General features: G+C 41.5%; 1 protein-coding gene across 2 annotated transcripts; it reads right to left on the bottom strand.

Moving 5' to 3' along the window:
* Positions 1–48: 48 nt before the first annotated feature.
* FBXO7 (F-box protein 7) lies at positions 49–27,944 on the bottom strand. Of its 2 annotated transcripts, none has more exons than XM_049884274.1 (9): positions 27,580–27,944; positions 23,613–23,907; positions 16,486–16,713; positions 15,256–15,397; positions 10,774–10,857; positions 9,059–9,154; positions 4,756–4,932; positions 1,923–1,960; positions 49–726 (listed from the first exon to the last, which is right to left on the bottom strand). In XM_049884274.1, the coding sequence occupies exons 1-9, from the start codon at positions 27,699–27,701 to the stop codon at positions 355–357; spliced, it is 1,554 nt and encodes a 517-aa protein (XP_049740231.1). In that variant the 5' UTR covers positions 27,702–27,944; the 3' UTR covers positions 49–354. The 2 variants fall into 2 exon arrangements, with proteins under 2 accessions (XP_049740231.1, XP_049740232.1); XM_049884275.1 differs by lacking the exon at positions 27,580–27,944 and adding an exon at positions 27,185–27,299 and having other exon boundaries at positions 23,613–23,755.

Raw genomic sequence — 27,944 nt, 5'->3', positions numbered from 1 at the left:
GGAGTTTTGATTATGTATCTTTCTGCAATAAAAGTCAAGACTGCCATGTTGTTTACATGTTAACTTTTTTAATCTGATGCAGAACATTATCAATAAACAACCTTCATTCTAAAGGGGGACCCAGAGGCAGGAAATCAGAAGTCATCTATTCCCCAGACCAAGGGTCTGACAGCAGTAGCCCTGGGGCCTGGGGGATCACCCCTGGAGCTGTAACATATCTACTGAAAGGCTTCTGTGAATGCACATCTCACCACCACAGTCAGGATCAGAAAATAAACTAGGGATCAACACCCCAAGAGATGACATCTGAGTTTGAAAAAACAAAACAAGCTCATGAACAAGAGTACAAATCAATCAAATGAATGGTAGCCGGCTGTCAGTTGGCCACCCCCTGCCGGGTCTGAAGGGAAATCTGTCATTTGGACCTCCTCGCCCTGGCAAGATGGGGTTAGGTCCTGGAAATGGGCCAATTGGATCAAAACGTGGTCTGAGTGGAGGAAACTGGCCAGGAGTCTCCCCAGGCCCAGGGATGAGTGAATTGATTGGGTCCCCAACAAAGGGAAGTACTGGTCTTACATCATATTCACCACCAATAATTCCTGGAGGATAGAGAGGGCTGGAAGGAAAGGGCATGGGATAGAATGGAATGGGGTGGGTTGGTGGCAGGAACACCAAATGGCGTGCTCTCTGAGCGTCTTTTCTCTGCTTGTACCTCTTCTTGTACAGCTGTAGGAAAAGACCATGATATGGTAAGTGATTTGGATGTCTCCCCAAAGTCTGAATTTGCTTTCATTGTATAAATCTATCTATACTTTCCCCACACCATCTAGGCAGACAATAGTACAGAAGAGAACTTTTACCAGTTTCTATCTTCATGAATAAGGTAGCAGCTCCGAATACCACGCCAAGTGAACTCTATCCTTTAACCATATTCCAACTGAGCGGCTGTGCTAATTTGAAATATCAATCCAGAGAAGGGATAACTGGATGACATGTACTTCAAGACTGCAATCTAGAGCTCTGGCGCTGATATGCATTTTAACTCAGCCTTTTCTGGAAGTGGGAAGCTCTGATGTTTGTTGAAAAGGTCACGCCACAAGATACAGAGTTAAGGTGTGGTGGCGAGGGGGGACACAGCACTTGAATTCATTTTTTCACCTCAATTATGTCCTAATGGGTCTCAATTTAAACAACAAAAAACAGATGCCTACTTCAGAGAATGGAACATATTCCTAGAGAAATGTATTGTGTATTTTGTACATATCTGAGGACTTTAAGTTTTATTCTCCTCTATTCCTTTATCCCCAAGAGTTTTTCTCAATATTCTCAATGTCTTCTATAGCAGTTATCTGCAAATAAAACAATGTAATTTATTCTTTCCATAATGTCCTATTCTAACTTGATGTAAAACAGAAAACTACTCCAGCACAAAGACGATAAATTTTTTGCCACAAAAGGATAAGTGAGAATGTTCTATATTGAGTGAGGTGAAAAGCAATTATTAAGATTTTTTTTCCTATGTAACTACAGGAAATTATGCACTAAGTCTTAGGAGCCCTGGTGGCACAACAGTAAGCACTTGGCTGCTAACCAAGAGGTCAGTGGTTCAAACCTACCAGTCACTCCGTGGGAGAAAAGACCTAGCAATCTGCTCCTATAAAAAATCCTGTAAAAGTTATAACCTAGGAAACCTTACAGGGCAGTTCTCCTCTCTCCTGTAGGGTCAATATAAACTGGAACTGACTCGTCAGCACACAACAAAGTCTAAGGTAAAACTTGAAAACATTTTCATTAACTGAGACGCAGCTATAAATTTAATGAAACAGATTTCATTAAACCATAATAAAAGTGAAAATATATCCCTAATGTTATAAATATTATAAATGTTATAAATATTAGCCTTAATATTTAAGGATACCTACTTCTTTCCAATCTGTATCTCGAGCTCTGGCAGTACTATCTACAAAGGAAAAACAAAACAGGAATTAAAAAAAATCTTCATTCGGCATCAGTCAGTTTGCTTTTTTCCTAAGGAAACTGAAATGTACTCATTAAGCAGAAAAATGAACAGGATTGATTTACATAACACACGATACCACTGTACTTTCCTGAACCGAATTCAACCCCTCTCTTGATGGCTGCGGGCAACCATCACTGTTCTGTGCTATGTGGCAAATGAACGCAGTGACTCCCTCAGGGACCACGGAGGGACACATGGCGGCTCTCTCTCTGCACTCACTGGTCTGCATGACATCTCCCCTACCTCATCCAGGAGTGCCAGTTGCTTCTAACCCCGTGCCCCATGCTACACCAAACTGGGTGACAACCTCTGAGCGTCTCTATCACAGCTCCAGTTCATGAGTGGAGGAAAAGCTGACTTCAACCTTTCTTCAATATTTGAGTTGTATTATTTTCTCCCAACCATCCACTATCACACGTATGACCATGACTAAGTATTTTTTATCATATGTACTTATTTGAAACATGTGAAATAGGAAAAGAGAAACCCCACAACTTTGTTAAGTCTAATGAAGAGTTTGGATAAAAAAATAGTGATTTCTTCTCCATAAGTTATGTTAACACGGAAAAAAGACTTATAGAAACTCTCCCCCAATAACGTACCTACAAGAAAATTCATTCTAAAATCTGAACACTCAGCTTACAAATGGCCTTGTGGACCACAATCTGGAAATGCAATAGCAACTGATGATAACTTAAACCTGGACTTGAATACACAAGGAAGAGGGTACTTGTTCCTCTTAGGGGGTATTCACATGACAGACCTCTTCATTAGGTCTCTCATACATGCTGGTTGTTTTGTCTTTTATTTTGACTATAATTAGAATTTTTTTGAGATGACCCTCTTACTTGCTGTCTTCTGTGACAAAATGACATTTAAACTTTTGGATTCAGGGACACAGTTAAATGGAATGAGAACCTTTGCAATCAGGAAGGAGGAAAAGGAACACACCGGGCCACGCAAACTTCTTACGTTTTGAAGTTAAAAAAAAAAAAAAACAAGGAGGACACCTACCCCCAGACTTCTAACAGCTGTGTGTTACCATCACAGATAGCACTATCGCGCAGACTTTTTAGGTGTGAACTGCATACCAATATTTTACTTTTTAACCCAGTACACAACTACATATGCACACCTAAACAGAAGCTTACTCCTATTTTACAAAATGCCTGCTGATTTTTCTAACCTTTCCTTTTTTCGTAAAATGACCCAATAAAAATTGATTCCGCAGCCCACCCCAAGTCACACAGCAGTGTGAAAACCACGGATGCAGTCACGTGGCAGCAGGAGCACCACAGTCAGGCTCTCAGCCTTGCATCTGGAAATCCTGGAGCATGTGACATGGGTCTCTGACATACTGGATACACTCTCCCCATCCCCACTCCCAAGTACCACAGTCGTCAGTGCTGCAGTAGTCACCACATCACCATAATACAACCATACAGAAATAAAGCGTCCCTAGCAACATGCCACAGGGAAGCAGGACTCTCTCAGCTTGTACACTGGTCAGAACCTATTAAATCCACTCTCCTCCATGGGGGCTGAAAAGGCCTACCCTCTGCTCCTTCAAGAGCTGAGAGTGTGGACTGCCTGCTTAGCCCCAAGGTATCATCACCACTGTCTGCCTGCAGTATGCTGGTACCGCCTCTCCTGTATTCTCCACAATCTCCTCCCATAATTCCTGTGGGAAAAAGCAACCTCAAGTCTGTTTCTAAACTCACATGAGGGGCAATGGAGGTCGAGGAAAGAGAGTGTCTTCATCACATTCCAATTGGAATTCAAATACCTCAAATCCCATCATCTGTATGAACACCCCAGACCCTTAATCAACTTTTGTTCTTCAGAAACCTTCCTAAGAATATTTTTAAAGGGGATAGTTTCTATAACAAATAATGATACAGCGATACACTGTAAATTCAAACGTTACCATCGATCTACCTTCAGTCACTTAGTTCTCCCACACACTCTAGCTACGAAGGCATCTGTGATAGCTTAGAAGACATGGTATCATTCTTTTCAGCATGAACTTCAAACTAACTTCTCATTCTGACCACACTGAACACAATGTCCACTGTACACAGGTCCTTATATGGGGCATTTGGGATAGTTTACTCATTAATGAACACGCAATGCCAATCCACAGGGGGACTTTATTGGGACTAAAGAACTATCTTTTTTTAGGTTTTGGCAGAAAGAAAAATTTTCTCAGTAGACTTAAGTCCTGACCACAGTCCTAACAGAAAAATAAATTACCAACACATGTAAATTATGGGAGAAAATAAGATATGATATAAACATATTCAAACAGAACAAGTACCCTTTGATTTACATATTCACATCTAAGTGTGAATTACAGTGAGTCCCTCATTTATTTGCAGATGTAGACTTTAAGATGACTGATGAATGATACAGATGCTGAGGGTGGTCTATACAGGGAGACTAAACCTGTCTTCCATTTTTCTATCCTTAAGTAATCTACTCAGTCTAATGAGCCATCTGTGTTGTGGAGAACATACACACACAAAAAAATGAATGAGAAGAGAGTTTTCAGGACACAGACAAAGGTATATGAAGCTTAGGATCTCTCTAGTCTACAGCTATTACTTATGATCACTTGCAACTCTTAAAAAAATAATAACAACAAGCCTACTACTAAAAACATTTGGCCAGCTGAGTAATGAAGACCTTGGTAGGAAAGGGCCCTTTTCTTGTCAACACGTCATTACGGAAATCACCTCGAAAATCCCGCAGATACAAACACCTCCACAGGAGTGGGTCATTTGAAGCAATGAAGAGGTCGTGGCAAACTGCAGACAATGACAGGACGGAGCGAACATCTAAAAGTCGGAGGATCCGTAGTTTCAGTTCCAGTGGGAGGACCAACAACCCAAATACATCTGGTAGGTTTAGAGCTAAAAGAAAAAAAAGAGAGAAGTAACAGGTATTATTAATTAAACGACATTCAGTTTTCTCCACATATTCAAGAAAAGTTGCCAACTTATTGCTTCCTAAAGCAGTAACAAATTAGATGGTGGTCTCAATTATCCAATAGTACATAATCTAACTAATTTTTAACCCCAAGTTGACTGTATTACTCCCTACACATACAACTCTAGGCACTTTATCCCCTCTATCATTTCACGGGAATGCAAATACTGGTTAATACAGGTCTAGTTTCATTACAGGTGACTGACCATTTCTGAATACTAGCCAATGGCCTCTTTTATTCCAAACAATATTCAGTGCAATGAAATTTCTCTATTCAACTACAAAAAAACAGCTTTTATAACTGGTTCTTAACCCTGCCACTTATCAGCTGTGTGATTTTGGATAAGTTATTCAAACTCTGTCTAACTCAGTATCCTCATCCGTAAAATGGGTTAATAATATTACCTACCTCACTAACTCATTACAAGAACTAAATGTCTTAGTATAAAAAAAGCACTTAGAACAATGCTTGGCACATAGCAAGCACTCAAGTGTTAGCAATTACTATTATTTCATGTCTACAAGGCTAACAACAACAAAAAGCAAGGTAGATAAATCCAGAAGCAAAGCCAAGAAAGGAAATGAAAACAAGGAATATATTCCAAAGTAAAATGTTAAGTTCTTTTTGAGTATTAATTCTTTCAGAATATCTGTAACAGAGTTCTTCACTAGCAAAGTGTAAAAATGGCATGGGGGGCAGTGTATGACCTCCTCCAACCTCACAAGGGGGAAGGAGACTCAAGATCAACAGTGCAAGGCTGACTCCCATAAGCAAAGGCCAGACAAGGGTCCTCTCTCCACCATCTTTGCTAATTTGGGCACCAGCTGTCCCTCACACAGCACTCTCTACTTCTCTACTGAGTTTGATAACTCACTGCAATGGGCGTACGGAGCTCTCAGACTATACTCACAATTATGGGGTGTATTAGGGAAGTAACAGTTACAATTCAGGCTCAGGAACACTCAGGACACAGTTCTTCCATCTTCTCAACCACGCTTGCAGGCACGCCTCTCCCTAGCCCTAGGCCTCTCCCCAAAGGCACTCAGCTTTCTCCCTCCGTGGGCTGGAAGCCCACTGCACCACCTCCTGCTGCCAGGTTTCCCCTGCCACCTCTTCTCACTCAGCGTTACAGCTTGTTTTCTCTCTCTCTCTCCGCCCCCCCCCCCCCCACATTCTCCACTCATGGCTGTTCTTCCCTGGAGGTGGTAGGATCCTCCTCTCTGCTCTGGAATTGACTCTCTTTTAAGGCAAAACTGACCAATCCCTTTGGTAGGTCACAATTACTCTATTACACAGTCCCAATCACCCAATCACCCAGGTGGGAGTTATAAGACCATGGCTAGAAAGGCCACTCAAGTGTCATCAATCGCACCACACAAAAATAATCAAAATCCAACAAAGACGTAGCTAAGGGTTTTAAAATTCACATTAGTCCCCTTCCCCTGGGGCACCATGAAACCTGAGACCTAAATTATCATTCATTTCTCTGCAAACAGTCTGCAAATAAAAGCACATTATCTACCTGTATACAGTCGTCCCTTGATATCTGCGGGGGACTGGGTCTAAGACCCCCAAAATCAAAAACCAAACCCACTACCGTCAAGCCGATTCTGACTCATAGTGACCCTACAGGACACAGGAGAACTGCCCCATAGAATTTCCAAGGAGTGCCTGGTGGATTCGATCTGCCAACATTTTCGTTAGCAGCCTAGCTCTTAACCACTACGCCACCGGGGTTTCCTGTAATACCCAATACAATGTAAATGCTCTGTAAACAGCTGTTTCATCACAATTGAAGACTTGCTCTGGAAGGTAGCCTCTCTCTTCTCTGAGTTTCTGGAGCTCTTCTGGGAACACTGATGCTGCCTGGGTGTCAGCAGATGCTGAGTCTTCCAGGATCTTGACGTTCTGGAGCCTGTAGCTCTTTACAGAGCTAGCCAGCCACCCCTTTACACAGCTAGCCAGCCACCCCTTTACACAGCTAGCCAGCCATCCCTTTACACAGCTAGCCAGCCACCCCTTTACACAGCTAGCCAGCCACCCCTTTACACAGCTAGCCAGCCACCCCTTTACACAGCTAGCCAGCCATCCCTTTACACAGCTAGCCAGCCACCCCTTTACACAGCTAGCCAGCCATCCCTTTACACAGCTAGCCAGCCATCCCTTTACACAGCTAGCCAGCCATCCCTTTACACAGCTAGCCAGCCATCCCTTTACACAGCTAGCCAGCCACCCCTTTACACAGCTAGCCAGCCATCCCTTTACACAGCTAGCCAGCCATCCCTTTACACAGCTAGCCAGCCATCCCTTTACACAGCTAGCCAGCCATCCCTTTACACAGCTAGCCAGCCATCCCTTTACACAGCTAGCCTGAGGCTCCTTCCTCTAGCTCTCCTCAACCCCCTTACCCTTAGCCTTTGAGGGATTGCTTTAACCACTTCAGTGCTTTTTAGAAAGAGCCATTTTTCACAGAAACAAAGGGTACACACAACACAAGTAGCGAACAGACAGATACGAGGCGAGCAATGCTCAAACAGCGAGTGCTGGAGAGAGACTGAGATCTGTGAGATGGCAGGAGGCGATAGCAGGAGATGCCTACACTTCATTCACGCAGATTTACTGTAATTCTCAGCATGCGGCAAATTCAAGTTTTGGTTTTTGGAACTTTCTTCCCCTCCCCGCCCCCGACTATTTTTGAATCACGTTGGCTGAATCCGTGCATGTGGAACCTGTGGATATGGAGGATCAACTCTGTAAGTCTGGAACTACTTACTAGCTAAAGGACTGAAAATATTGTATTATGGTTCTCAGCTAATCCTTTCCTACCCTATAGTTACAGTTCCTCACCCCACTGTCATCAGGCTTGGCCATTTTTTACTTGTTTTGTCCAATGAAATGTGAGTGGAGGTGACATGTACCATTTCTGAGCAAAGCGGGCCCTGCCCTGTCTTCCCTCTGCCCCAAGAAGAGAATGTCCTAGCCAAAGCTAACTCACACACAACATGTATATGAGCAAGAAATAAATATTCCCTTAAGTTACTGAGATTTTTTAATGTTGTTACTACAGTACAAATTACAGAAAGCTGACTAATGTAGGGGTCTTCAGTAAATTATAAACCTCTCTCAATTACAGCTTCATCATCTATAAAATACGTATGATAAAATCTACTTCAACGTCGTTGTTAGCATTACATGAGAATGCATGTGAAACATCCAACAAAGTACATGGCAGAGAGTCCCAATAAATGCTGGTTTAAAAAAAAAAACCTAGACCCAATTTACAGGCTACCCATTATTTATGTATTTACTGAACACCTATCATGGTCCAGTCTCTAGGCCAGAGCATGAGAATACAAAAGTGTGTAAGACACATTCTCTGCTTTCAAGGTAGTCACAACCTTTAAAAAAAAAAAAAAAAAAAAACTCCACTGCCATTGAGTCAACTCCAATTCACAGAGACCCTATAAGACAGAGTAGAACTGCTCCACAGAGTTTCCAAGGAGTGGCTGGTGGATTCAAACTGCTGAGCTTTTGGTTAGCAGCTGATCTCTTCTTAACCACCACACCACCAGGGCTCCTTAGGTGGAAAGAAATCATAACTATAATACACTGGGGAAAAAGCCATCCTACCAAAAACACCAAACTCACTGCCATGGAGTCCATTCCAACTCATAGCAATCCTACAAGACAGGGCAGAACTGCCCCACAGGGTTTCCAAAGTTGTAATTTTTACAGAAGCAGACCACCACATCTTTCTCCCGAGAAGTGGCTGGTGGGTTCGAACTGTCAACCTTTCCAATGGCAGCTGAATGCTTAACCACTGCGCAACGAGGGCTCCTCAGGGCCATCGTAAAGATGTACAAAACGCTGCAGAAATACAAAGGAGGAGTGAATAGCATTTAAGGAACTAACATTTAAGCTTGGTCTTAAAAGAGCAGAACTTCACTAGGAGAAAAGAGGGAGGTCAGACGTCACGGAGCCACCAGCGTACCACGTAAACTCACTATTCCCCCCAGCCATTCAACCTGTGATAATTTATCATCTCTCACCTTGTCGGGTAAAAGCCAGAAGAGGATACACGAGCTGGTCTTTGAAGAGGCGGGAGAGCTTCTGAAGATCTTTGTATATCTTGGCTACATCTTCCTCTAGATTTTTTTTTTTTTTTTTTGATGAAAAATTGGAACACAAAACAAAGTGGAAAAACTTGAAATGGCATCCTCTATTTCTGCCAACCATATCAAAGGGGAAAATAAATATTCACAAATAACTCCTACACGATAAACATGAACCAGAGTCCCCAGTAGAAGAGGAGGTATAGTATACAACTGATAAAACTGAATTGTAGATGTAAAGCTAAAGATCCCAAGGTATCAAATTAACAGAGCTGCGTCCAACCTGCAGAGCTCAAGGACTGCTAGTATAGTAAAAAAAAAAAAAAAAAGTCTAAAGAGGATCCTTAAAATGTAATTGAATCAACTGCTGTCAAGTCAGTTCTGACTCATGGCGGCCCCACGTGTGTCCGAGTAGGACTGTCCTCCGAAGGGTTTTCAATGGCAGAGATTTCAGAAGTTGACTGCCAGGCCTTTCCTCTGAGGCACTTCTGGTCAAACACATTAACCACTGTACCACCAAGGGACTCAAAAAGGATCCTCAGGGAAACAGTAATGAAAAAAAGGTTGAGAAGCACTGGTCTAGTCTGATGTTAAATGTTCGATTCATGTAATGCCCAAGTTCTGATTCTATGTCTAACCAGAAGCCATTATAAATATGTGTTCTGATGTCTCCTTTTCCTACTAGTTTTAGTGTAAGTCAGTCTCTCAAGGCTAGACACTAACAAGAATATGTCTCTAGGCCTTCAAAGCAAAGGTCTAGGTCCAGCCAGCCTTCACTTAAAATACTGTAAATGCCGTCTCCCGGCTGTACCACGCCACTCCCCATCTGGATTTTAAATCCTCCTTATACAGTTACTACGAGGACTAAATGAAAGAACGTATGCAAAGGTACATGTCAGCATGTAACAGGCAATTAAACGATGTTAGTTCCTCTCCACCCACCTCTCTTCTTTGACCACCTACCTGCCTCTGGTAACTCAGGTTTAATTGCAAAATAATAATAAGGATAATCTGTCTTCTTTGCATCTATTAATGTTTTGATAAAACATAAGTAAAACCATGCCTATAATGCAATCTTTGGGGAAAATCCCAATCTGCACCAAATGGCAACTAAATTTCTACTGATTTAAACAAACATTCTGAGTGCAGCTTTTCCTCCAATAAGCTTCAGTAACGAAGTTGCACTGTAATACTTCCACAAAATGTCACAGAACTTCTCCATATTAAAAAAAATACATAGTAAATACAAAATATCCCAAAAGGTTAACACAGAAACTATGAAGCATCATCAGAGTGTGATAAATTATACACTGTTATTTTATAATAGCAGCTAAACATAAAATAATTCAGCACTTTAAGGCGATCCTAAGAAAAACAGGAAACAGAAAGTCCCCAATGTACATTCAAAATCTTTGCGCTCTTCACAACACGACTGACGTACTTGGTCTCACTGAACTGTCCATGCGAAAAATGTTACCTGTGTTTTCAGCAATTAAAAACTATCTTTGACTCTTAAAGAAGACACAACATTATCTGGAATTTGCTTTAATCTCCTTCAGAAGTTTTCCTTCCTTTGAATATTATCTTTCAGTGTTTCTTCAACTGAACCTCCCAAAGCTTCATCCCAAGAATTAAATCACAGGTTATATTACCTGGTTCCTCTTTGCAAATAAAAGATTCCGGTAGCAGCTGCAATCGTTTTACACTTCTAATCTCACTGTTGATTTTTAGTGTAGCTGTAAAAAAGCAGGAGAAAAATGATGAAAAGATTTTGTCACTTCATCAGTTGCCTTGCCATTTCTTTGCCCCCAATATACCAAGGACACATTATAGTAAACCAACTGCTCTGTGACTGTTTCCTTCCCTCAAAGTGAGGTCAAAAAAGTGTAACCCTGCAGTCACATGAAGTAAAATCCTTCCAAAACATCATCTTTAAAAACTACAGTAAGTGAAAAAGAAGAACAAAGTGGGAGGTCTCACTCTACCTGATTTTAGAACCTATTATACCGCCACAGTAGTCAAAACAGCCTGGAACCGGTACAACAACAGACACATAGACCAATGGAACAGAATTGAGAATCCAGATATAAATCCATCCACATATAAGCAGCTGATATTTGACAAAGGCCCAGCTGTCAATTAATTGGGGAAAAGATAGTCTTTTTTACAAATGGTGCTGGCATAACTGGATATCCACCTGCAAAAAAATGAAAACAAGACCCATACCTCACACCATGCACAAAAACTAACTCCAAATGGATCAAAGACCTAAACATAAAGTCTAAAACGATAAAGATCATGGAAAGAAAAAATAGGGACAACGTTAGGAGCCCTAATACAAGGCATACAAAACATTACTAAAAATGCTAAAGAGAAACCAAATAAATGGGAGCTCCTAAAAATCAAACACTTATGCTCATCTAAAGACTTCACCAAAAGAGTAAAAAGACTACCTACAGACTGGGAAAAATTTTCACCTACGACATCTCCAACCAGCGCCTGATCTCTTAAATCTACATGATACTGCAAAAAGACAAATAACCCAATTAAAAAATGGGCAAAAGATATGAATAAACACTTCACTAAAGAAGACATTCAGAGAGCTGGCAGATATATGAGGAAATCTTCACGATCATGAGCCATTAGAGAAATGCAGATCAAAACTACAATGAGATTTCATCTCACTCCAACAAGGCTGGCATTAATCCAAAAAAAACAAAGGAATAAATGTTGGAGAGACTGTGGAGAGGTTGGAACACTTCTACACTGCTGGTGGGAATGTCAAATGGTACAACCATTTTGGAAATCAATTTGGCGCTTCCTTAAAAAGTTAGAAATAGAACTACCATACGATCCAGCAATCCCACTCCTTGGAATATATCCTAGAGAAATAATAGCCTTTACACAAACAGATATATGCACACCCATGTTTACTGCAGCACTGTTTACAATAGCAAAAACATGGAAGCAACCAAGGTGCCCATCAACGGATGAATGGATAAATAAATTATGGTATATTCACACAATGGAATACTACGCATCAATAAAGAACAGTGAGGAACCTGTGAAACATTTCATAACATGGAGGAACCTGGAAGGCATTATGCTGAGTTGAAATTAATCAGCTGCAAAAGGACAAATATTGTATAAGGCCACTATTATAAGAACTTGAGAAATAGTTTAAACTGAGAAGAAAACATTCTTTTGTGGTTACGAGACGGGGAAGGGAGGGAGGGTGGGAGGGGGTGTTCACTAATTAGATAGGAGATAAGAACTACTTTTAGGTAAAGGGAAAGACAGCACACAATACAGGGGAGGTCAGCACAACTGGACTAAACCAAAAGCAAAACAGTTTCCTGAATAAGCTGAATGCTTCAAAGGCCAGCGTAGCAGGGGCAGGGGTCTGGGGACCATGGTTTCAGGGGACATCTAAGTCAATTGGCATAATAAAATCTATTAACAAAACATTCTGCATCCCATTTTGAAGAGTGGCTTCTGGGGTCTTAAACGCTAGCAAGCAGCCATCTAAGATGCATCAATTGGTCTCAACCCACCTGGATCAAAGGAGAATGAAGAACACCAAGGACACAAGGTGATTATGAGCCCAAGGGACAGAAAGGGCCACATGAACCAGTTAACTACATCATCCTGAGACCAGAAGAACTAGATGGTGCCCGGCTACAACCAATGACTGCCCTGACAGGGAACACAACAGAGAACCCCTGAGGGAGCAGGAGTGCAGTGGGATGCAGACCCCAAATTCTCATAAGACCAGACCTAATGGTCTGACTGAGACTAGGAGGACCCTGGTGGTCATGGCCCCTAGACCTTCTGTTGGCCCAGGACAGGAACCATTTCCGAAGCCAACTCTTCAGACATGGATTGGACTGGACAATGGGTTGGAGAGGGATGCTGGTGAGGAGTGAGCTTCTTGGATCAAGTGGACACTTGAGACTATGTTGGCATCTCCTGCCTGGAGGGGAGATGAAAGGGTGAAGGGGATTAGAAGCTGGCAAAAAGGACATGAAAAGAGAGAGTGGAGGGAGAGAGCAGGCTGTCTCATTAGGGGGAGAGTAATTGGGAGTGTGTAGCAAGGTGTATATGGGTTTTTGTGTGAGAGACTGACTTGATTTGTAAACTTTCACTTAAAGCACAATAAAAATTATTAAAAAAACTACTGTAAGCATCTTTATATAAAATCCATTAAGTATTACCAACGGCAGCTTATTAATAACTCAAAGATGCTCAACAAGGTTAATAGGAGGCAGTGAAATACAATGAACTCATTATCGCTAACGGGTCACTAAAACCTCCATTTATTTTTTATTTAACCCTTGGCAATGAGTCCTGCCTTGTTCATTAAATGAATCCTGCCAGTTTTCACAGCACCATCCCTCCCCAGACCCAAATGACCAGTATTTTTGACATCACCAGAGGGTTCAATGTCAATCCTACATACAAAGGCACACTTCATCTCACCCCATGAAAGAGCCAGTGATTTGTCTGTGCACATGCGCACTGAGCAGGATGCCTTGTGTAAAGAGAAAAGGTTAAGGGCACGTTGCTCCTTTCCAAAGAATCAAGCCGGGGATAGCTGTCTGCCACGCCAGTTTGCGAGTGGCTGATTTACCATGAACAGTAAAGGAGCAAAATGCCAAAAGCTAAGAAATCATCGAGACATTTAGCAGCTACTCTCTCGACATTATGTATCCTGAAACTAATGAATGGAAGTTACTATAACAAATTTTGTTAGCATGCTTTTTTATAAGAAATTACAAGCTCACATTCACTCTTTGGTAATTTCGAGCTTGCAAGTTATGACACGATACAACAGAACGATGAGATGAAAGCAGAAATTGCTGGCACTCTGTGTACAAGAACGCCCAACTAAAAGCAGTATTTGCTAATTGTCACAAATTGTTGAAATGACACTGTCAGATATGGAGTTCCACCAAAGCTGTTAAAGCTGAAATTTTGAGACTTTTATTAAAATTTCAAAGAATCTGGTGATTAAAAGGAAACAGTAAGAATTACCTAACTGGGGAACGAGAACTCATTTCAAAGGTCAAATCAGTAGCTTTCAAAATTAACTTTAGCAGAAAAAATTACTTTTTCAAACAAAATCTTACACGAGACCTCAGTAAATGAAACATGCAAAACTTTTACTACTCAAAGTTTACGTAAGAGGGTACAGGGTTCACCTAAGCTTCTCCCTTACTTCCGTCTCAGCAGAAACTAGGTACCGGCAGAACATGCTGAAGACCACAGACCTGAGGCCCATCAGAGAGAGACTGCCTTTGCCATACAAAGACACTACGCTAAACAAAAACCCAGCCAGTCCAATCCTGCCACACTATCCCGTCCACCTAAAAGGATGAACCTCACAAATCAAACAAACAACATGAAAGAACCTAGTCCCTCAAATGCTCTCCAGACCGACTATCAGACTAGTCCACAGACCACTGTAGTTGGTACAGGCCTCCAAGTAGCCTCTGAGCTAAAACAAAATCCAAAGATGGAATTTACTACTATCCCAGTGAAATTTCTTAATAAGCAAAAAGAAAAGAAAAAAAAGGCTTTCTGAGTGACTTTCTTGGAGGAGGAGGAACAAAACATAAACATACTAAGGCCTCAGAACCCTCAGAGGTGTTTCTGCATGTCAACAGCTCACAGAGATGCCCAAGTGGATAAAACGTGACCCCAGCTCAATCTCACCGCTCTCAGCTCAAGATCTTGGTTAAAAACAAAAAAACTCACATAAAAAGAGAAGGAAAAAGTCACAGGCATTAAGAAAGAAAAAGTACTCTTCAAAGAGTTCATGTGTAATAGACTTATGTCACTTCTATTATCACAACTTTATTCCCAATTCTATTGTTTGTATCCAAATAATTTTCACTACCAAAAAGCAAAAAAATTACAAGGTTAAGATATCCAGAAAGTATGCTGCTGGCCCACACATCAAGTCCCTACTCTATAATCTTTCAAACACTGTGTGATCAGTGGTCTACCGATTAAAGCTGAGAAAAACTCCTAACTGCACCATGATAGCCAGGCACTGAAGTGACCACTAAACGTTTGGAGAGAAACCCATAGCTATTCCCGCACTAACAACCATGGCTCTGCTATCCAATCACCGTTGACGACGATAAGCTTTCCCAAAGGCACACAGGTGAGCGCAGCAGAGCCGCCATTGCAGAGGGGGTGGGTATACTGCAACTTATACACACCACCCGACTTCCACTTCTCTGGCATCGACACTGCTTTGGCTTCTGTCCCCTGTTGGGTAAAATGAAAGGGCAACAATGAAGAGAGGTCTTACTCTCAACAAGATTAAAAATCCAAGAGGCCCCAACTGATCTAAAAATATGCATTCCATACAGTCCCCTTTATAATACAGGTGAAATCATTAATGGTGCTAATGGAGGATATATATTCTAACATTTTCCTATCAAAATTTTTGCTCAAATAGATAAACTGACATCATAAAATTGGGATTAATTTCTCTTTAAAGACTCAGTTCTCTGACTAGCAAAGTCATACTCATTATTCAAGATCCCCACTCAAATATCACTTCCTTTGTGAAGACTTTTAAAAAAAAAAACTTCAGTTTGTCATTCCCTCTTTCATTCCCTGACATTCTGCTCATGTTTCTACTGTTATATACTTCCATTATGTTACTGATCATAATTATCTTTTTATTTGTCTCTCCCCTCCCCCACTTGTGGACTCCTTGGGGACAAGGACGGTCCTCACATGTTTAGATGCTAATCAGTGGCTCAGTGTATGCATGCTGCAGGTGTCCAGTGATCACAGGGTGAATTACTCGGCATCTTTGTCACTCATAGCACAGCCCGCACACCAGTGGCATCAGTACCCTGAGGGAATGCGCATCTCAGGCTCTGTCCCAGATTTATGAAAACCAGAATCTGCATTTTTAAGATGATCCCAGATGAATGAATGAACAGAAGCAATGACAGCTAACAAACGATGACCCTCTTCCTAACGGACTGGTATTTCACAGAGCCATTAACACACACACAAAAGTAGTGAGCCGGCTATCTAGCCATGCCCAATCCACACCCACTAACCACATTTTATCTACATGTTACCATACATATTCTTTTTCTTACCGTACTTGCCATCACCTCTATAATACTAACTAAAAATTGGCAAAGAAGGAAAAAAGGGAAAGCAGTATTTACTGGGTGCCTACATATGCCTGTGTTTGGCACTTGGCATTCCATACCCAACCACATTTAATAAAAAAACCTAGAGTACCACAACACCCTGATATTTACCGATACCTCCCCTTTCACAATGGGAAACTTATTCTAACAGATTCGCTTTTTGCTTGTCATACTTACCTGAGGTATGTAGCCCGATTCCAGCATGAGAAGGTGGATCAACACGATCAAGGCGTCACTGGCATCAGAACAGCCGGCTGCATGATACAGGGTCTCCAGTGAGTGGGGCACCTGCCCTTCCACTGCCTCGCTGCAGAGCATGGGCTCTGAGGGATAGAAACCCGTGCCCTCTTCCACATCCAGAGTATCCTGAACTGACTCCACTTCAACGTCTTGACTAGGCCCTGGCTGAAAAGGATAAGGAAAACGATGGATTCCTTAAGCAGACTTTTTACACGGTGTACCTTATATCCTAAAGTGAACTGTGATGAGTTCTCAAAGTCAAAGCACATCACTGAGCTCAGCAATGGGGCAGACTGTAAGTGAGCCCTCGTAAATAAACGAGTCAGCCACTCACTCCTCCCTCCATCCTGAATTGCATAATTCCTGAATTCTACTTAGCTGATTATGCCGAAAGCCTGGAAATCATCCTAGACTGCTCACTCTACTCAACTCCACCCCTAACCTGATCACTGAATCTAGAGTTGGAATCTATCTCCTAAGTATCTCTAAAAGCTGCCCCTTCCCCTCTGTTGGCATGTCCTTGCTTCAGACTTTGGTCATTTATCTCCTGACTTCCAATGGTAGCCTCCCTGCAAGTACCCCGGCCTCCACTTTCTTGTCTTCAAATACATTCCACCCAGTGCTGCTGGGGTTTTGACACTTCTGAGTCCAATCCTGTCCTCTGCCCCTGCTTAAGACGCCCAAGCATTTCCCCAATATAGACAGTGCTGTTGTTAGGTGCCATCAAGTCGATTCCAACTCACAGTGACCCCATGTACAACAGAAGGAAACACTGCCCGGTCCTGTGCCATCCTCACAATTGTTTGTTATGCCTAAGCCCATTGTTGCAGACACTGTGTCAATTCATATCATCGAAGACTTCCTCTTTTTCACTGACCCCCTACTTTACCAAGCATGATGTTCTTCTCCAGGGACTGGTTCCTCCTGATAATGTCCAAACTATGTGACAGAAGTATTGCCATCATTGCTTCTAAGGAGCATTCTGACTGTACTTCTTCCAAGACAGATTTGTTCATTCTTCTGGCAGTCCAGGGTATGTTCAATATTCTTCAACACCATAATTCAAAGGCATCAATTCTTCTTTGGTCTTTATTATTCATGGTCCAGCTTTCACAAGCATATGAGGCTACTGAAAACACCACAGCTTGGGTCAAGTGCACCTTAGTCCTTAAAGTGACATTTTTGCTTTTTAACACTTTAGAGGTCTTTTGCAGCAAGTATGCCCAATAAAATGTGTCATTTGATTTCTTGACTGCTGCTTCCATGGGTGTTGATTGTGGATCCAAGTAAAATGAAATCCTTGACAACTTCAATATTTTCTGTTAATTATGATGTTGCTTATCAGTCCAGTTGTGAGGATTTTTGCTTTATGTTGAGGTATAATCCATACTGAAGGCTGTAGTCTTTGACCTTCCTTAATAAGTACCTGAAGTCCTCTTTGCTTTCAGCAAGTAAGATTATGTCTTCTGCATATAGCAGGTTGTTAATGAGTCTCTCTCTAATCTTGATGCTGCATTCTTCTTCATAGAGTTCAGCTTCTTGGATTATTTGCTCAGCATACAACCGAATAAGTATGGTGAAAGGACACAATCCTGACACACACATGTCCTGAATTTAAACCATGCACTATAAAATTTTTTTTTTCTTATTCCTTGTTCTGTTCAAACAACTACGTCCTGGTCTATGTACAGGTTCCTCAAAAGCACAATTAAGTGATCCGGAATTCCCATTTTTCACAATGTTATCCATAATTTGTTACAACCCACGTAGTTGAATGTCTTTGCATAGTCAGTAAAACACAGGTAAATATCTTTCTGGTATTCTCTGCTTTCAACCAAGATCCACCTGACATCAGCGATGATAACCCTCATTCCACATCCTCTTCTGAATCCAGCTTGAATTTCTGGCAGTTCCCTGTCAATGTACTGCTGCAACCAGTTTTGAAGGATTTTCAGCAAAATTTTACTTGTGTGTGATATCAATGATACTGCTCGATAATTTCTACATTCTGTTGGATCACCTTTCTTTGGAATGGGCATGAATATGGATCTCTCCCAGTCTGGTGGTCAGGCAGCTGTCTTCCAAATTTCCTGGCACAGAAAAGTGAGCACCTCCAGTGCCGCATCCATTTGCTGAAACATCTCGATTGGTAGTCCATCAATTCCAGGAGCCTTACTTATTGCCAAAGCCTTGAGTGCAGCTTGGACCTCTTCCTTCAGTTACCATTGTTTCCTGATCATATGTTACCTCCCGAAATGGCTGAACATCAACCAATTCTTTTTGATACAGTGACTCTGCGTATTCCTTCCATCTTTTTTTGATGCCTCCTGCATAATTTAATACTTTCCCGGTAGAATCCTTCAATATGGCAACTGAAGGCTTGAATCGTCTCTTCAGTTCTTTTAGCTTGAGAAATACCGAGCGCGTTCGTCCCTTTTGGTTTTCTAACTCCAGGTCTCTGACACTTTACTCTTGTCTTCTCGAGCAGCCCCTTGAAATTTTCTGGTCAGTTCTTTTACTTCACCATTTCTTTCTCTAGCTTTAGCTACTCTACGTTCAAGAGCAAGTTTCAGAGTCCCTTCTGACATTCACTTTGTCTTTTCTTTCTTTCCTGTCTTCTTAACGACCCTTACTTTCTTCATGTATGACGTCCTGATATCATTCTATGGCGCATCTGGTCTTTGGTCATCAGTGTTCGATGCATCAAGTCTACTCCTGAGATGGCCTCCAAATTCAGGTGGGACACACTCAAGGTCATACTCCGGCTCTGCGGGTTTGCTCCAGTTTTCTTCAGCTTCCACCGGAACTTCCATATGAGCAACTGGTGGTCAACTCTACACCCGGCCCCTGGCCTTCTTCTGACTGATGATACTGAACTTTTCCATCATCTCTCTCCATAGATGCAATCAATTTGGTTCCTGTGTCTTCTATATGGTGAGGTCCACATGTACAGTCATCATTTATGTTGTTGAAAAAAGCTATGTGCAACATATAAGTCACTGGTCTTACAAAATTCTATCACGTGACCTCCGGCGTTGTTTCCATCACCAAGACTGTATTTTCCAACTGTTGATCCTTCTTAGTTTCCAACTTTTGCATTCTAAATCACCAGTAATTATCAATGCACCTTGATTGCCTGTTTGATCGATTTCAGACTGCAGAAGTTAGTTTAAAAAAAAAAAATTATTTTCTTTACTTTGGCCTTAGTGGTAGGTATGCAAATTTGAATAACAGTCGTATTAACTGGACTTCCTTGTAGGCATATGGATATTATTCTATCACTGACAGCATCGTACTTCAGGATAGACCTTATAATGTTCTTTTTGACGATGAATGCAACGCCATTCCTCTTCAAGATGTCATTTCCGACGTAGCAGACTACATAATTGTTGGATTCAAAACGGCCAGTACCAGACCATTTCAGCTCGCTAATGCCTAGGGTGTCAATGTTTATGTGTCCCACTTAATATTTGACGACTTCCAATCTTCCTAGATTTATACTTCTTTCATTCCACGTTCCTAGAATTAATGGATGTTTGCAACTATCTCTTCTCACTTTTGGTTGTGCCACATCTGCAAATGAAGGTCCTGAAAGCTTGCCTTCAATCACATCATTAAGGTCGACTCTTCTTTGAAACAGCAGCTATTCCCCAGTCGTATTTTGAGTGTCTTCCAACCTGAGGGGCTCACCTTCCCACACTACATCAGACAATATTCCACTGCTATTCGTAAGATTTTCACTGGTTAATTTTTTCAGAAGTATACCACCAGGTCATTCTTCCTAGTCTGTCTCGGTACGGAAGATCAGCTGAAACCTGTCTACCATGCTGACATTTGGAATACCAATGGTGTAGCTTCCAGCATCCCAGGAACACGCAAGCCCCCACAGTACAACAAACTAACATACGTGACGTTACCCTAAATTGATAGTAGACAGTAGTGTTTCTCTAAATTGTGCCTTGTAATTTGGCCCTAGATATTCTCTAAAAAAAAAAAGGGTCTACATCCAAATAGTTTGGAAAATGCTACATGCTATAGCTACCTAACCTCATCCTCCATATTCACAAAATACATTATCACCATTACAAAAGGTTGAGAAGTCCAATAATTTTTTTTAAAAAGGTGTCCGTAACGTTTAACCAAGAAACACTAAACACTATCCTCATTCCCTCAATGCTCAGCATCCCTGTAACCCTTATTTACAATCTCATGAAACAAGCTTTTCATAGTGAACACTCTAAGAAACGCAGGCCAACAAAATAATGTCCGAACTCCTAAACTCCTTAGCACACAGGCCCTTCATCATCCAATCTCTGGGTCAAGTTCACCTTCTGCCAGTCCCTCCTCCCCACTCTGGTATTCCTCATCTCCTCAGCAGAGGTAATTCATACTACCACTCGGCCGTGCAAAGGCCTATATCATTGCACTTTTGTCACACTGCACTCCAATTTTCAAGGTGCCCTGGTGGCACAGTGGTTAAGAGCTCAGCTGCTAACCAAAAAGGTCAACAGTATGGATCCACTAGCTGCTCCTCAGGAGAAAGATGCAGCAGTAGGCTTTGGTAACCATTACAGCTTTGGAAACCCTATGGGGCACACTACAAGTCAGGAATCAACTTGATGGCAATGGGTACAGGGTACTGCAATTTTCTGATCACACATCTGCATCCCACTCTGACCTCCAGTTTAGGAAGGATAAGATCCCCTGCCACCCATGTTTGTAACCCCAATACAGTAGCTGGCACATAACAGGTACTCAATAAATGCTTGCTGAAGAAATGCTGAAAGGTAGTATCTTACAATTTCATAATGTTTTTGTTTTCAAAGTGCTTTCTCATTTGTTCCTTACAATAATCCTATAAAACAGGCAAGGCAGGTGATGTCGCCTTTTTATAATATATAAGATGGTACACCTGTGGCTCTGAAAAGATGAAATAACTCAATCAAGGGAAGCAGCTAATAAAAATTTGAAATGAACCCAGATCTTCAGACTCATGGCTCTTTTAGGTATAATACTTCGATAAAACTGTTACCTACATTGATTTTGCTCAAAGTTTGTTTCTTAGGCATGTGCAGAACTCAAGACAAAGCAGATGTCTCTTCTTTTTACGTTCACATTTCCCACTGAAGAGGAGGCAGAGGAAATGAAAATTCATATAAAATTGTACAAGGTTGGAGAAACAAAAGGGAGCCACAGGTGATAGCTCTTCTTCCAAAATCCTTGAAGACCTAAGCTCTGATGGCTTATGGAAAAGATTCAAATTCACTTCTTAAAACCTAGAGGACCATGACAGTTCACACTGCCTAGAATGGAGGTATGGCACAAAACGATTTCCACCACACTTTCTGAGCAAATAGAAAGCACTGAATTAAAAAATTAAAAAAACTTAAGGCCTAGCTAAATTATCAAGTGTACAGGCTCTTCACCTATTATGTCTAACTTTGGGCCACTTAATGACAGCTGTGTGGAAGAGAATATTTGTTGAAAAATTAAAAAAATGGTGAGCACCACCTCTGAAGAGATCATTTTACATAAGATTTAAACAAGTGACTAAAATGCAGGTTAGAGCTAATATTGGGGTCTGAGACCATGTTATCCGTGTTTCTCATTAACAACTCAACAGGTACTGGATGAACTCCCAGACACAATGTAATAAGAAAACTAATTTACACTTAACTACAAGAGAAAAATTTTCCCCTTATTGTTTCAAGTTTTACCCGTCCAGTGTTTTCCTTTTCTAATGTTCCATTCTACATTTAATTAGCCGATCCTCCTGTTTCAGGTACATAAAGCATTATTTATGAGATGTCAAGCTCAGTTTCCACACTAAGGTTTTACAGCACCCTATACAAGCCTTAGAATACAAACCACGCTTCTAAGAAATGAAATTAGTAACCTGAGGCACCATTAATTTCTCAAGTGTCCAAAAGGAAACTAGTAAAGTAACTATCACATATACTACGAAAAATGTTTCATTTTATTGGATGATTTTAACAGTACCCAGGAATGAAGGGAATGGGTCCCTCTACCTGAAGGCATCTCTGAGTGAGTCTATCGGTAAAACAGATTCAGAAATGCAATTTAAATACATGGCAAAAGATTCTTACTTACCCCCCAAATTACCTCTATGAGACAAACACACACACACATACAATAATTTCTTCCAAAAATAAGTAAATACAGAAATACTTTGAGCTTTGTAAATGTTTTCTAATTTGCTTAAACCTCTCTGCATACTATTACTAAAAATAAAATTCATATATCTGGATATCAACAATTTTCACAATTTACCAATCAGTCCAAAAGTATTTTTAATACCTCTCTATAGTTAATGCCACAATACCAAAAACCAAACCAAACTCATCTATACTTAATGCCATAATACCAAAAACCAAACCAAACTCATTGCCAGCAAGTCGATTCTGACTCATAGCAACCCTATATGACAGAGTACAACTGCCCCATAGGGTTTCCAAGGAGCAGCTGGTGGATTCAAACTGCCAACTGGCACCATAAGTACTTATAAACGTTTAAGGCCCACAAAAAAAATTTTGCTGAGGTGATAAGTATAGACACACAAAACAATTAACAAGACAGCATGTCTTAGTATTACAAAATTAAGTAATGAAAGTGATAATTTATATCATATAAGAAATTAAAAGCCAGGAAAATAAATACCAACGAGGTGTTTATAAGGCAATAAAGATAATCAATACAAAGAAATTAAAAGAAAACTATTGGGCTATGGTTAGCAAGGGCCTTGGAAGATAGGTAGAACTACAAATAGGAGAGAAGCGAAAGGTTGTGAATCCCAGGCTGGGGGGACAGCAAGAGCAAAGGCATAACAGCAGTCACTAGGTGTTGGTGAAGAGTACTGAACATACCATGGACTGCCACAAGAACGAACAACTCTGTCTTACTCTATCTTGGGGGAAGTACAGCCAGAATGTGGCTATAATGTGTAATCTACAGATAACGATCATCCTGACTAAACAGAATTCAACTGAGATGATCAACGTGATTTATCAACCACCCTATTTCATGTCTTGATCTTGAATACCCACCATACTGTCATCATCCCCGGCGTCAGACTGGGCTGCCTGTCCTTGGAACGAATCACTCGGTTGTTCATCTTGTATGCTGGACTGGTTAGAGCTGGCGGCCAAAGAGGGTTGGTCGTTATTCTGGAGTGAGGAATGCTCTGAATCTGTGGATGAAGGTAAGTTAGGTGCTGGAATGGCATCTTCAAGAATCAAACATATCAAGTCCCCAGAAACAATCCCATATGAAGCCAAGGTCTCTTCATCTTCAGTGAGGGCATCCTTGTTGTTCAATGTAATTGCAAACCGGGTATCAGAACTGCCAAGAAAGACGGATAAGGATAGTAAGGGTTACCTGTTACCATTACCCTCAATAATACATTTAAGGAACATTACATGGCCCAAGAACAAAGAAATGAAAAAAAAAAAAAAAAAAAGGCCAAAGTTTTGAGAAAAGTATCAGAATTATTTGTTCTTTATCATCAAATACCTAGGTTATAGATTTCTAACGACTAAAACTCTAGCCCAGGGGATAGAAGACAGTATTTCTATCATTAATCTATGTTTTAATCAATTCCAAGATACACAGTTTCTTACATTTGAACATCTTGGAAATTAGGAAATTCTTAAAATCCATGACATGGTAGTTGAATAGGCAGCATTTTTCTCTCAAGTGTTATGTAAGACAATGTGCGTCTTATAATTGATGACAACTTAAATCCAAGGAAGTAAAGTCTTTTTAAAATGTTAACTGGTATCATATACTTTCTCTACTTAAAACTCTCCAATGGCCTCTAAATGAACTTGGAATAATATCCTTAACGTGGCCTCCAAAGCCCTTTGTGATCTGAACCTTACTCACTCCTACCTTATCTTATGCCATCCACCCTCCTGCTCACCGCTCCCTATTCACAGGAGCTTTCTATCTGGTCCTCAAAGCAGATCAACATCCTTGCAGCCTCTGGGCCTTGGCACTTGTGCTTCCAGATCTTGAAATGACTGGCTCCTTCTCACCATTCAGGTCATTCAGGCTCAAGTGGCCCCTCTTCAGGGATGCTTTCCACCCTGCCTCTATCGTATTCTATTCCATCCTGTTTTATTTTTATTGTAACACCACTATTGGAAAGCATCATATTTATCTACTTCTCTCTGTCTTCCCTACCCCAGCACTAGAATTTAAGTTTCATAAGATCAGAATCTTGTCTGCCCAGTTCAACACAGTATCGCCAGCACCTGGCAAATAGTAGGTACTCTTAAGTATTTGTGGAATAAAAATACGACCACCAAAAAGTTAATTGGGAATACTATGGTAAGACTGGAACCAGGGTTGCCTGTCCGACGTCCATGCAGGACAGCTAGCATACTTTGGTTCCAAAACCTAGACCCATGTCCTTCATGCATATTCATAACCATAAAAGTTAGACGAGCGTATGTAGTTGACAGAGTACAAATGTATCCCCTCGACCAGATGATGACAAGTTGCAACCCTCCTACTGAGAACGTGTTGTCTTTTATACAGAAGACAGCAGAAAACCAAAAACTCACTGCTAAACCAATTAAGAGCTCAAATAAACCTTAGGCAACGCATTTGCATTGTTTCTGCATCACAGATTATCTGACTTTGTAAGGATAACCATCTTTTCATCACAGGGTGGTGAGGAATTAACAAAACCATTGTAAAAGGTTTTGTAAGACCATTTACACTCAGGAATGCTGATTTCATTAACTTTTTGAGACATTAACAAAGGATAAAGTCCTTTGACAATCACATTGTATTTTCTTATTTACAATGCTGCACTTTCCAAAGTGCTCAAAACAATTCATTTGTTTTCCTTTTGACTGTAAGTACATTTTTTTCTCACCAATTAAAAAGTCTTTGGTAGAGAAATTACTGAAATAGAAACGACCCCTGCTTCTCAAAAAAAAAGTAGCTCTGCTTCTGTTTTCAAAGTGTTTTTGATAAAATGTTGAAACTCTGCCAGCTGCCCAAAAAACACCATCCCAGCTTTGGCAGAAAAAGGAAAAACATCTCAAGTGAACTATATTTGTTTCTGGATCATTTGTCACAGCAAAAGGTTTTTTTTTTTTTTAACAGTATCAAGTACAAATATCTATTTGTAGAAAAGGCAAAGAACTGTCTGCTTAATAAAGAACATCGGCCTCTTCACCCTTTAAAAAAGGGAAGAGCTATTTCTAAAACAAAAAATGCAGTTTTCTAGGAAGAGGGTTTAAAAGGGTTGTTTTCTGAAACTGTTCTGTTTTCTGAACTTAAATTTTAAGTTCATCAAAAAATGAAATCCTAGAAACTCCCAAGCTTTTTCAAAATACTTTTATGACAATCCCAAATCCACTCGCTCAGTAAAGACACTTTAAAATAACAATGTGCTATGTACACCTTTTAAAACTACCCATTTACTAGAAAATGAACAGACTTTCAGAAGGATGAATTCACTTTTGTAAGGTGCAACTTAAATTCCTTTCTGTAAATCAGCCTCCACTGTAAAAAACAAACCTGAAAGAGAAATGAACTTCAGCTCTTGGCAAATAAGAGTCATATTGGGGCAAACAAGTCATATTGGGTTTCACATTCTTTTAAGATTATCCTGCCTAATTAAAAACTAATAATAAAAATATATATACATATGAAAATGCCTTGAAAAGAAGTTAATTTTGAAATGAGGGCAGTAAGCAAAACACTTAGGTTTAAGGCAAAGAAAATAATGATGGGCACATAACTGAAGAGAAATTATGTTCATACCTCTTTTTAAAAAAAAAAAATTGGGAGGAAAACATGCTTACTTTTAATGTAATAATGTCTTAACCTTAAAAAGGGAAGAGTGAGAAGATCATAATATGGCCCCACTTTACGGAACTCCCTAAAAACAAATTGGAAGCTTACAACAGTCTTATGAAAGGAACCATTTCAATTAACAAGGTTGTCTCTTGAAAAATTCACCTAAAACGTCCCCCAGGGAACGACTTTATTTTGTCTTAGCTCAAATTTCAAGTTCATTACCTCAATATTTGAAAAGAATCACCTTTATTTTGTCCTCTATTCCCAGATTATTGTCCCAGAAAACACCTTCTATGGAAACAAAACAGCCTCATCAGTAGCCCCATAAATTAACAGAATTTAACGCTTTACCTCTCAACTTCACTGTCCTAACACTGCCAAGTTCCCCAGGGTCATTATAAGGCCCTAAGTTTTAACACTTTATTGCCCAGGACAATACAATGATGTCAAGCACCTCTACAGAGTGTACTTTGTGAAAATTTGCAGCGAGGTAAGTGCAAGTGCTCACCAAGGGGCCTGGCACAGAAACTCAAGGTAGTCTTAAAATGACTGCAGCCTGACAGCAGCCGCACCAGTTAAGGGTGGCTTCGGGTGGAGAGCAGGTTTGTAACTTCTAGTATTCCCAAACCTTTCACTGAAATATTGAACAGGTGCAGAAAGTGAACTTAAACCCCTAGAGTCTGGAAATGTTTAAGCCATGCCAAGCTCATCAGTTCCAACTTTAAATTTAAAAATCCTGTGAGTTCTGCGTGCTATCCTATCCGTGGTTTCGTTTGCCATAAAATCGGAGTCGGTTACTTACCCTGCGGGGGATCGGAGCCCCCGGGACGCTGCGCCATGGGTCCTCGCAGCTGGGACAACCGCAAAAGCAGCCGCAGCTCCCCACTCCCAACCCGACGCGCCACCCGGACACTGGCCCCGAGCCCGCCCTAGTTCCAGCCCCAGAAGCGCTCCCGAACGGCGACGCCCCCAGAACGCAGAGCCCTCACGTGACGCCCGGGGCGTCTCTGCACCCTGGCGGAGCGCTCAGTGACGCCGGTGCCAACAGGCGACCCCAACCTCACGGCGCCCCACATGGGGACCCACGCTCCCGAGAGCGCACAGTCGCACGCAAACACCCGACTTACACCCTCACTTCTCCTACCGTACACCCCCAACGCCCGCGGCCGGGCTGCACCCCCAGCCGCCCCCGCGTACCTGTACCCCCAAGTGGGCAACAAGGCCTGGCCCAGATGCGCGCGCAGCTGCCCCAGCGTCGGCTCCGCTTCCGACATCTCCAGCGGCCAGGTCCGCTTCTGAAGCCGGACCCGAAGCTTCATGGCCGCGGCGGGGGTACCCAGGGGCTCGGACCCGGGGGCGGCGACAGTGGCGACGGCGGGGCCCAGCAGCTCCCGCCTCAAGCGGAGACCCAGGAGCGACAACTACCGGTGTTGTTAAAGTGCTGATGTGTAACGGGTAAAAGTCGCCGCCACGGCGGCCTAGGCCTAGCTCGCTAGTCCCTAAAACAAGGGCGCTCTGTCCCTCCTATAAGGGCGCCCCCTAGAGCCGACCCGCAGAGCGAG

The sequence above is a fragment of the Elephas maximus genome, chromosome 4, assembly GCF_024166365.1.
Source record: "Elephas maximus indicus isolate mEleMax1 chromosome 4, mEleMax1 primary haplotype, whole genome shotgun sequence".
NCBI lineage: Eukaryota > Metazoa > Chordata > Mammalia > Proboscidea > Elephantidae > Elephas > Elephas maximus.
This window is presented reverse-complemented; position numbering and strand designations above follow the sequence as displayed.